Source organism: Taudactylus pleione, unplaced genomic scaffold, assembly GCF_031769625.1.
Source record: "Taudactylus pleione unplaced genomic scaffold, aTauple2 ptg000959l, whole genome shotgun sequence".
Classification (NCBI taxonomy): domain Eukaryota; kingdom Metazoa; phylum Chordata; class Amphibia; order Anura; family Myobatrachidae; genus Taudactylus; species Taudactylus pleione.
The window spans coordinates 3,301,169-3,313,309 of NW_028285360.1; the positions used below are offsets into that span (position 1 = coordinate 3,301,169).

General features: G+C 43.6%; 1 protein-coding gene across 1 annotated transcript in view; it reads right to left on the reverse strand.

The window, feature by feature from the left end:
- Window positions 1–454: 454 nt before the first annotated feature.
- The window catches only part of SERINC2 (serine incorporator 2), a 63,927-nt gene continuing 52,240 nt past the window's right edge, over window positions 455–12,141 (reverse strand). The window contains exons 7-10 of the mRNA XM_088459969.1: window positions 5,958–6,048; window positions 5,435–5,573; window positions 4,932–5,138; window positions 455–1,795 (exon numbers count right to left, since the gene is read on the reverse strand). Coding sequence (XP_088316095.1) covers window positions 1,657–1,795; window positions 4,932–5,138; window positions 5,435–5,573; window positions 5,958–6,048 — 576 coding nt within the window. The 3' untranslated portion in view covers window positions 455–1,656. The remainder of the gene's footprint in view (window positions 1,796–4,931; window positions 5,139–5,434; window positions 5,574–5,957; window positions 6,049–12,141) is intronic.

Genomic DNA, 12,141 nt, shown 5'->3' on the forward strand with positions numbered 1-12,141 from the left:
TCCGGCGCCGAAATTCTGACAGCCAGAATACCACATCCCGGACCGCTGGTAGGATTAGAAGAAAAGGTGCTGGGGGGCAGTAATCCTCAGCAAAACACCAATTCTAGAAACCATATGATTGACACAAATGGTACCAACTTAGCAAATATATTTTATTAATATAAAATTGTTAGACCAGAGAAGCTCACATTTTGCCCTGCCCCAAAACTTGTTACTATGTATTATCTGGTTGAATCCCTATTGCATGATGACACCATTGGCTTTATTGCTAGGCAATCAAGCGGCTTCCTGACCATGTGATCTGATAGGAACCATAAGGCCTGGTGCGACCACTTCTTGAAGTGTCACAAGTTCACAACTGTACACATCGTACTTCAAGATGTTTAATTATAAATGTATTCACTGTGGTTAGATTTTGCACTGGCTTGGAAAATTTAATATTGAAATTAAAATATGCCAAAACATTTACAGTTTATTTATAATGTTACAGACATCACAAAGCAATATAAAATATATTTTACAAAAGTAGATAAAAGCAGGAAAAATAATTTCTGTAAGGCTTCTGGTAGTTTAATTCTTCTACAGTTACACAATTGTGCATGTCAGTGTATCCTAGGGGCGGGCTGCAGCGAAGTGAGGGCCAAACTATAAATAAGTATGACAATATTATATAAAACGGATATTAACAAAAAAATACATAGCCATGTGCCTTGATTACAAAACAGGTGGTATGGGTGACTGGGTCAACAGGATGACCTAATCCATAGGTTTTCAAACTTGGTCCTCAGGACCCTAAACAGTTCATGTTTTCCATGTATCCTCACAGAATTACAAGTGAATATTTAGCACTACCTGTGGATCTTTTAAAACATGTTAAAGGCCCATTTAACATTGTATATTTGAGGTATAATCCCCGAAAACACCCATTTTCAGGGGGTTAACCACATATATTAAGATTCCCCCGGATGTTTGGAGGAGAGACCACAGCAGGTACCTCCGATACCTGCTGTGATCCCTCCATTCCCTCAGGCAGCCACATCCCCCATAGGTTTCTACGGGGGATGCTATGCTGCCAAATGTATCAACATCCAGAATGCGATGCATTCCAGATATTGGCCCCGGTAGCTAACGCCATCTGTACTACACTGCGCATTAATAGCCGTGGGAGGTTTCCTCCAGAACCCTTCCCTGCAATGGCGGCCATGCATGTGCAGTCAAGCATGACTGCGCATGCACAGCAGTCCCGGCAGATCTCCGGGACGAGCTCCTTTCGGAGCCAGTGTCCCTGCATGTGCCGGATGATACATTCGGGGAGCTATGATCGTATATTGCAATACGATCGTGGGCAATAAGGTCATGCCCAGATCGCATTGCAATAGTGATCATTAATAAATGGGGGCCTAAGTGAGTAATGAATACATCTGTGCACCTGCAAGGTGACCTGGAAAACATGAACTGTTTGGGATCCTGAGGACAGAGTTTGAGACTTAATCTAAACAGGACATGTAAGCAGCAGCTGCAAGAGCATAATGTTATCCAGGCCAGGAAAAAAAATTATACAAATGGTGAAGAATGAGGTATTTAGAGTGAAAAAAAACTAAACAAAAGAAAACAAAAACAAGCAGATAGATGTGAAGGGTTAGTTGCTTTATTAGATCAGCTGAAGTCCCTGTCAGAGAGAATCACGGGAGCAACCAATGTCCACAGGTAAAGGAGGAGTCCAACCCAGCTGGAAGTAATCTTCACCCACACCGCTGACCAAGGGCTGGACATGGAATAATCAGAGGACCCTGGCCTGGGGACAATAAACAAAAAGTGCTTGATCATTAAAATATAATAGGTATTAGTTTATCGGACTCAGAATATGCTGGGCCACCTCAATCTACGCCACCCCCAACCTCATCACTGGCTGGACAGACAACTTAAATTTCAGTTTGGACACACCCCTCTCACATATAAATCTCTCTGCACATTTTACATTTGCCAAACCTGTAGTGCAGCATGGTCTTACCAGTGCTACTTGCTAATTTTTACCTCAACTCAAAATCAGCCCCTTAGTACAAACAGACTACAGTAAATTAACAGTACCTGATTGATGGCCTTGTTCATCCTGCGAAATTTCATAAGCCACCAAGTTACACTGCCCTGTTAACAGTGTACACGCCGCTAGCATAAGTTATGGAAATATATTGTATGGTGTTTATTTGGGAATTATTGTTTCTATATGAGAACACTTACAACAGTCAATTTTGTGATTACCTCTAACTTCCTTTGTGGACTTCCCAAAAGAAAGTATACCCTTTGGCAGGGCGGCAACTAGGGGGGGGGGGCTAGAGGTGAACGTGCACCGGGTGGGGATTGCGCGGGGGGGTGGGTGAAAAAAGCTGACAGCCACCCGGCTGGCCGTCCGCATGGACTCTGCTGAAAACGGCCATCCAAAAATGGCCACCGCCAAGGAAGAGACAGATGCTAGAGGTCCTACGGGAACTCTAGTGTGTTAGCAGAGCGCAGAAGTGCCCGGAACGCTGGCCCTGCCGGGAGAAGATGCTGAAAGCTGTATCTTCTCCCATGAAATCCCCCGGCAACGAGCATGGCACCCCCCCCGGCAACGAGCATGGCACCCCCCCAGCAACGAGCATAAATCCCCTGACATCGAGCATGAAACCTCCAAGGCAATGAGCATGAAACCCCTGGCAACGACCATAAACCCCCTGGCAACGAGCAGGTAATTTTACAGTATTTAGAAGCCTTACTGTGGGATATAAAATGGTGTCGGGCAAATATGTAAGTGGCACTTTGGTAATAGGCATTAGAGTGCGTACACACTGGGCGATTAAAGTGGACGACTGAACGATATCGTTATCGTTCAGTCGTCCACTTTATCGGCCATTTTTAACACAAAAAAGATGAACGATGACGACGACGCGCGTTCCCGCAGGTCGTTCGTCATCCTCGTTCATCGGGCTGACATGCAGGCCAACCTGACGACCTCGTCAGGTTGCTGCATGTCAGGGAATGGGTGAGAGAGCCCGGCGCTGAACGATATCGCTAATGATATCGTTCAGCGGCTGTGCTCAATGTCATGAACGACATTGAGCACAGCCTGCCGGGGACACACTAGACGATATCGCTCAGGGAGCATATCGTCTAGTGTGTATGCACCTTTACAGTGTGTGGCATAATGTGCAATGGGCATTATGGTGTGTGGAATAATGTAAGTCACTATACCAGGAACATCTGAGTAGTGCACTGCCTTGTGGAGGAGCAAGGACAAAATCCAGGTACCGGAAGGGAGGGGGCGCAAAATTGCTGCCTTGCACCATGTGACGGATAGCCTAGTTTCGGCCCTGCCTTTGGCGCCACCCATATCCCCTAAATATCAATAAAGCAGGTAAGGTGTATTCTGCCAGACTTGAATTGAACATTTCCGATACCCCCCCCCCAAAAAATGGTGGTGTTTTATACCTCCCAAGTTTTGAAACTGTGGAATTAGAACAAAAAGTATACAGGCTGAGTCTCCCATATCCAAAATGCTTGGGACCAAGGGTATTTTGGAATAATTGCATACCATATTGAAATGTCTTAGGAATAGGGCCCAAATCTAAACAGAGAATGCATTTTTGATTCATATACACCTTATACACACAGCCTGAAGGTAATTTTATGCAATACTTTCAATAATTTTGTGGCTCAAACAAAGTTTGTGTACAAACATTCATTTATGTTTCTTATACACACAGCCTATAGGTCATTTTATACTTTTTTTTTTTATAATTTTGTGCCTTAAACATAGTTTGTGTACATTGATCCATCAAAAATCAAAGATTTCACCATCTCAGTCATGCCAAAAATATTCCGTATTTCGGAATATTTGGATATGGGAGACTCAACCTGTACTTGCCTACTATCGGGAGACTTTTGAATTTGAATGAGAGAAGACATCCCTCCCGGATTATGTCCAATTCTCCTGTGAAGTGGGCAGGGCTAAGGCCAGATGAAGTGGTTCGCTGTGAATCACATCATGGCCCCACGCCCTTAATGTATTGCCACAAATTGAAGCATTACATAATAGGGCCACCAGGATGAGATTGGCCATACTCCTCACACCTGAACTTCCCAGAGCTCCCGGAAAACAAAGTAGGTAAGTCTTCACATTTGATCTTCCAAGTCCATAAGCACATGAGACGGCGGCATGGTCACATTTCAGGGCTGTGACCAGTATACCACATTTCCCCTCCCTAAACCCGCCTCTTGAATACCATTCCATGTATACAATGGCAAGGGCATGCTGCGCGCAGCGTGCAGCAATGGTTTACTGCTCCTAAGCAGAGCAGTGATGGAGGGAATATACCCCCCATCCTTCCATATGAAGCCCACAATAATCTTGGCAACACACTTGCTAATTACTGGACAAATTGCATCAAATTGAACCCCCTCCCCCCATTCTCCCCTAAATTATCTGATAGCCAGGTGATGTTGGCAAATCAATTAATAGAGGACATTCATGTGCTTGTGTGGCCATTTGTTTCCAGCTTAGACAAGCCCACAGCTCTGTAATGACTTGCGCCAGCATCGGATATATTGAATGTGTCCACCTACAATTGGTCTGTGTGTCCACCTTTTACGACAGAATTTAAATAGAATTCAAAAAATATATAATCATAAGATTATGCGAAAATGGAGCAAAATTTTTTTTCCAGATTTTGTAATTAGTAGACTGTTAATTACATCTAACTCACAACAAAAAAACACATTTATTTCTCTTTGTTCACTGGATAACAATATATTTGTTTAAAAACCTGTAGACAGTCATATATTTACCTCTATTATCAACAAGCAATTCCATTTTCAACTTTGTTTCAGCACAGTTTTACCACATCACCTTTCAGTATAGTTTATAATATATCGGATGAGAAAAGGGATGTACTTACAGATACCAATTTGTTAGCGTCATCATGATGTAGAGGGAGGCGAGGAAAAGGCAGAAATGGAAGAAGCTGTAACTGTAGCACACACTGTCCTCTTCATTATCATATGCACGGTGCACTCCATCTTCAGTACTGTGGACCCCGCCATCTCCAGAGCTTTCCTCCGTTTGCATCAGCTTGTTCACTTGTTGGTTGTTGGAGGAGCGGAGGCTGTAAGCATATGAGAGATTGCACAATCAGAGAGAGTGGCGACATCACCCGAGGATTTGGCCAAGGACTGGCAATAGTGCATATGGATCCCACAAATATTTAGTGGTGTTCATGGTCTGGAGGGAATGGCCTACAATGCAACAGAATTAGGTGCAAAGGAGTCCTGGAATTTGGAAGAACATGTTAGTAACTTGGGTACCACCCAAAGTAATCTTATTCTAGCATTGGTCATTTCCTTCCTAGAAAGACAAGGTAGATAATACATGGGTCAGACTGATTTTTCCTATACAACTCACCTAATGAATAGAGTGCATATAATGAAGATCACAAGTCCAACAATGCTTGAAGCATCCCACCACTGAGCCACAGATGAAGAGCTAACTGCCGCTGTTCCGTTGTTCACAATAGCCAGCAATGTGGGATTGCAATATTTTTCTGAGATAGCAAACAGAGGAAAGCATCTGATAACTGTACATATTGCTTCAACATCTCTCTCAAAAATATTAAGTAACAATTGCTGCACTTCTTTCCCTTTTTTATGTAATGCATGCTTAGAAAACGTGGATCTCTGACACTACAGGAACTGAACGTCGCAGCCATTAGTGTGCCAGTAGTTGTACTTCAGCATCTGATCATTTGCCCCAAATTGCATACTACTATTCCTAATGGATTTCTAGTCACTTAAAGTAATGTAAATAAACAAAAGAAAAAAAAAAACTGACCAGTTCTAAATGTTCATTTCAATCGCTATCCCCAACACGTGTCTGCGTGTGTATTTTTGTTTGTGCCTTTGCTTTCATATAATGGGTTGTTGCTTACCAGGAACATTCGCCATAGCAGACCAAGTGACAAACATAGTGTACAAGGTTATAACCGATGCCTGTAACAATCCAGAGTGTGGCTGAACTTCCTAGAATAAGAAAGAGAACAGAAAGGCTAATTTAAGAATAAAAGACTGAAAAATAGTCTGTATATAATGGCTGAAAAATACTTTAAGAATGGCTGAAAAGTATTGGAAGAATAGTAGTGGTATAGATATGAAATTGGCACCTTGCATCTCATTATAATATAATATATATATATATATATATATATATATACATACACATACATACATACATACACACACACACACACACACATACATACACACATACATATATATACACACACACACACACGCGATCTGACACTCACAGCTACTACAAGTACCAGTAACGAGGATACACTGTCACACAGTAAAACACACGTCGGCACTCAGTCTGAAAAAATGCTAAGTACACATAGCTATAATAGCGACGTTTCAGCGCCTTTAATTAGCGCTTTTATCAAGCGTATTATACAAAGTGAATAAAAATTGCTAAGCCTAAATAGCTTACCCCATGCAGGCCAAACCTCCGGTGTGCCTCGTGTGCGCTGCCAAACAGAAGTCGCACAGGAAACACGTCATGCTAGGCCCCGTATGTAACCATGGTGATAATAATAACAACAATAAAGATGCAGCTGCAAATTTGTCAAAGACCATGTTAAAACACAGCGTGTGTAATCACACTTAGTAAGAGCAAATAAATGCATATAAAACGTGATAATAGCAGCTAATAAGAACAAAATAGCACACTTATAATAAATACAACGGTGCCAGTGTCCAAAACTATAAATACTAATACACATACTTACTACACATATAAAAAGACAAACCTATGAGACTACACACAACTTCAACACAAACAAATGCACGAGCGGAGATAACAACAATGTGAATTACATTTACATCATACGGATAGTACCATACAGCCTGAAGTCAAGATTAGAGAGACACCTTTACTGTAGGGTCCATCAGAAGCTCAAATCTATAATTAATTTCAAGGACAGAGTAAGTAGAATCATATGTTTGTCTTTTTATATGTGTAGTAAGTATGTGTATGAGTTCTTTATAGTTTTGCACAGTGGCACCGTTGTATTTATTATAAGTGTGCTATTATCACGTTTTATATGCATTTATTTGCTCTTATTAAGTGTGATTACACACACTGTGTTTTAACATGGTCTTTGACAAATTTGCAGCTGCATCTTTATTGTTATTATTGTTGTTATCACCATGGTTATATACGGGGCCTAGCATGACTTGTTTCCTGTGCGACTGCTGTTTGGCAGCACACACGAGGCACACCGGAGGTTTGGCCTGCATGGGGTAAGCTATTTAGCTTGTTAATTTTTATTCAGTTTGTGTTATACGCTTGATAAAAGCGCTGATTAAAGGCCCTGAAACGTCGCTATTATAGTATTATAACGATGTGTACTTAGCTATATATATATATATATATATATATATATATAAAATTTTGTTGGAAGCGGCACTCAACGTTTTACATAAAGCACAAAAATGGTAGCAAATAGGCGCCCTCCAAGGTCTCCCACGAAGTTGATCGTGTAGCCCAAATACAAGATCCAGCCGGCAGCGCTCAGAAAGAATGAGAATCATGGGTAAATTTACTAAAGTGAGAGTTTTTAGAAGTGAGTTTTAGAAGAGATGTTGCCCATAGCCACCAGATTCTACTTAACATTTAACTAACACCTTCTAGAACAGGGATGGGGAACCTCAGGCCCTGGGGCCGTATAAGGCCCCTGGAATAGTTTGGTCTGGTCCTCTGAGCTTTTTTTCTGCTAGCCTCATCTGACTAGCAGGGGCCTAGAATGGTACCCTGCAGCCAGAATCTATGCAGAAGTGCTGCCTGGGGTGTCCTTAGGATGCTTCAGACGGTCACACCGCTGCTCTTACAGCTCACCGGAGCATCCTCAGGATGCTCCAGGCATTGCTATAATCACTGCTGATTGTGGCCCCACCCCTATGTGACATCACACGGAGGGGGCGTGGCCTGCATCCAGCCCGCAAATAATGTTATATAGATCACATTGGCCCTCGGCAGAAAAAAAGGTTCCCACCCCTGTTCTAGAAGATAATAGCTAGAATCTGATTGGTTTCTATGGGCAACATCTCTTCTAAAACTCACTTCTAAAAACTCTCACTTTACTAAATATAGCCCTCATTCTTTGCCAGAATAGAGCATTGAAACGTTGGTTTATGCATTTTCGTCAGGATGCAAGAGCAACCTGACGAAAATGCCAGAATAAAGCATTGAAACGTTGGTTTCTTCAAAAGACTGAGTCTCATTCTTTCTAAGTGCCGCCAGCTGGATCATTAATATATATATATATATATATATATATACACACACACACACACGCACACACACACATACTGCTCAAAAAAATACAGGGAACACTTAAACAACACAATGTAACTCCAAGTCATTCACACTTCTGTGAAATCAAACTGTCCACTTAGGAAGCAACATTGATTGACAATCAATTTCACATGCTGTTGTGCAAATGGAATAGACAACAGGTGGAAATTATAGGCAATTAGCAAGACACCCCCAATAAAGGAGTGGTTCTGCAGGTGGTGACCACAGACCACTTCTCAGTTCCTATGCTTTTTGGCTGATGTTTTGGTTACTTTTGAATGCTGGTGGTGCTTTCACTCTAGTGGTAGCATGAGACGGAGTCTACAACCCACACAAGTGGCTCAGGTAGTGCAACTCATCCAGGATGGCACATCAATGGGAGCTGTGGCAAGAAGGTTTGCTGTGTCTGTCAGCGGTAGTGTCCAGAGCATGGAGGCGCTACCAAGAGACAGGCCAGTACATCAGGAGATGTGGAGGAGGAACAGGAGGAGCACTGCCAGAGCCCTGCAAAATGGCCTCCAGCAGACCACAAATGTGCATGTGTCTGCTCAAACAGTCAGAAACAGACTCCATGAGGGTGGTATAAGGGCCTGACGTCCACAGGTGGGGGTTGTGCCTACAGCCCAACACCGTGCCGGAAGTTTGGCATTTGCCAAAGAACACCAAGATTGACAAATTCGCCACTGGCGCCGTGTGCTCTTCACAGATGAAAGCAGGTTCACACTGAGCACATGTGACAGGCGTGACAGAGTCTGGAGACATCAAGGAGAACGTTCTGCTGCCTGCAACATCCTCCAGCATGACCGGTTTGGCAGTGGGTCAGTAATGGTGTGGGGTGGCATTTCTTTGGGGGGCCGCACAGCCCTCCATGTGCTCGCTAGAGGTAGCCTGACTGCCATTAGGTACAGAGATCCTCAGACCCCTTGTGAGACCATATGCTGGTGCGGTTGGCCTGGGTTCCTCCTAATGCAAGACAATGCTAGACCACATGTGACTCGAGTGTGTGAACAGTTCCTGCAAGATGAAGGCATTGATGCTATGGACTGGCCCGCCCGTTCCCCAGACCTGAATCCAATTGAGCACATCTGGGACGTCATGTCTCGCTCCATCCACCAACGCCACGTTGCACCACAGACTGTCCAGGAGTTGGCAGATGCTTTAGTCCAGGTCTGGGAGGAGATCCCTCAGGAGTCCATCCGCCACCTCATCAGGAGCATGCCCAGGCGTTGTAGGGAGGTCATACAGGCACGTGGAGGCCACACACACTACTGAGCCTCAGTTTGACTTGTTTTAAGGACATTACATCAAAGTTGGAGCAGCCTGTAGTGTGTTTTTCCACTTTAATTTTGAGCGTGGCTCCAAAACCAGACCTCCATGGGTTAAAAAATTTGATTTCCAATCATAATTTAGTGTGATTTTGGTGTCAGCACATTCAACTATGTAAAGAACAAAGTATTTAATAAGAATATTTCATTCATTCAGATCTAGGATGTGTTATTTTAGTCTTCCCCTTATTTTTTTGAGATAGAGATATATATATATATATATATATATATATATTCTCCAAATAGGTCCACACTCTCGTCTTCAATAATAAATTGCTGGGGTGACACACCCATATGGCATCACAATAATCCTCTTCATGCAAAAGTAGAAAAAAACAGAAGAAAAAGGGAGGGGGGGTAGCACTCACCAGTCTTCTTAAAAACATCTCTTTATTGCATCTCAGTAAAAATGTTACAACATTTCAAAATCCGACGTTTCGTCCTGTGCCATGGACCTTTGTCAACCTTGACAAAGGTCCTTGCACAGGAACGAAACGTCGGATTTTGAAATGTTGTAACATTTTTACTGAGATGCAATAAAGAGATGTTTTTAAGACAACTGGTGATCGATCTCTCTCGATCTCTCACTCGATCTCTCCACACTATGGACAAAGGTACGAAAGTATTTGGACAGCTGACCATTACACCAACAGGGACTGTAATGACATTGTATTCAAATACATATACATTAATATGGAGTTTGTCCCCCTTTTGCAGCTATAACAGCTTCCACTCTTCTTGGAAGGCTTTCCACAAGATTTTGGAGTGTTTCTGTGGGAATTTTTACCCATTCATTCTATAGAACAGGGGTCTTCAACCTTTGGCCCTCCAGCTGCTGTGGAACTACACATCCCAGCATGCCCTGCCACCATTTTGGTATAACATGCTAAAACTGTGGCAGGGCATCCTGGGATCTGTAGTTCCACAGCAGCTGGAGGGCCAAAGGTTGAAGACCCATGCTGTAGAGCATTTATGAGGTCAGGTACTGATGTTGGACGAGAAGGCCTGGCTTGCAATCTCCGTTCCAGTTCATCCCAAAGGCGCTCGATGGGGTTAAGGTCAGGACTCTTTGCGGGCCAGTCAAGTTCTACTACACCAAACCATGTCTGTATAGTCCTTGCTTTGTGCACTGGGGCACAGTCATGTTGGAATAGAAAAGGGTCTTCCCCAAACTGATTGCCCTTCACTGGAGAGAAGGGGCCTAGCCCAAACCCTGAAAGCCCCTTACCATTATCACTCCACCAAACTTCACAGTTGGCACAATGAAGTCAGGCAGGTAACACCCTCCAGACATCCGCCAAACCCAGACTTGCCCATCTTACTGCCAAACAGAAGTGTGATTTGTCACTCCACAGAACAAGTTTCTACTGCTTCACAGTCCAGTGTCGGTGTGCTTTACACCACTCCATCCGACGCTTGGCATTGGACTTGGTAATGTGAGGCTTGCATGCAGCTGCTCGGCCATGGAAACCCATTCCATTAAGCTCCCACTGCACAGTGGCTGTGCTTACATTAATGCCAGTGGAAGTTTTGAACTCTTCAGTTATGGAACCAGCAGAGCGTTGGCAACTTTTACACACCATGCGCCTTAGCAGTTGTTGACCCTGTTGTCTGAGTTTACATGGTCCACCACTTCGAGGCTAAGTTGCTGTTGTTCCTAAACACTTCCACTTTCTAATAATATCACAGTTGACCATGGAATATCCAGCAGGGATGAAATTTCACAAACTGTCTTATTGTAAAGGTGGCATCCTATCACAGTACCACGCTTGAAGTCACTGAGCTCTTCAGCGACCCATTTTGTATCACAAATGTTTGCAAATGGAGACTGCATGGCTAGGTGCTTGATTTTATACACCTGTGGCAATGGGGCTGATTGAAACGCCTCAATTCAATCATTAACAGGTGTGGCCAATTACTTTTGTGTATTATAATATATAGAGTATAATTAGTATAAATATATATTTTTTTTTTATAGTCTTTTGTTAAGCACCAGATGAACCATAAGTGATGTTTGCAGTGTTATTAATCTGCTCCACATTTGCAGAGCCGGCCCTAGGCATAGGCATTTTAAGCAAATGCCTAGGGCATTTGGAATGCCTAGGGGCATTTCACGGCTCTGCCGCTCCCCCTGCCGCCGCGATCGGAACTCTGCTACGATCAGACAGGGCAGCGGTCAGCTGGTCCAGAATGAGCTTCTGCACAGAAGCTCATTCTGGCTACATGAGACGAGGAAGAAGGCCGCGGCCACTTCCATGGTCCTTTGCTGAGCCGTGAGTCACCCACGGCTCCGTCTTCATGCATCAGAAGGTGCTGTGTGAAGGCGCAGGAGTGAGGACGGCACCAGCGACTCCCAGTAAGTTAGCTCAGGCAGTGCTGGGGCACTCAATGGGCAGAGAGGTGCCGGGCGCCCGCTGAGATTGGGTTACCAGC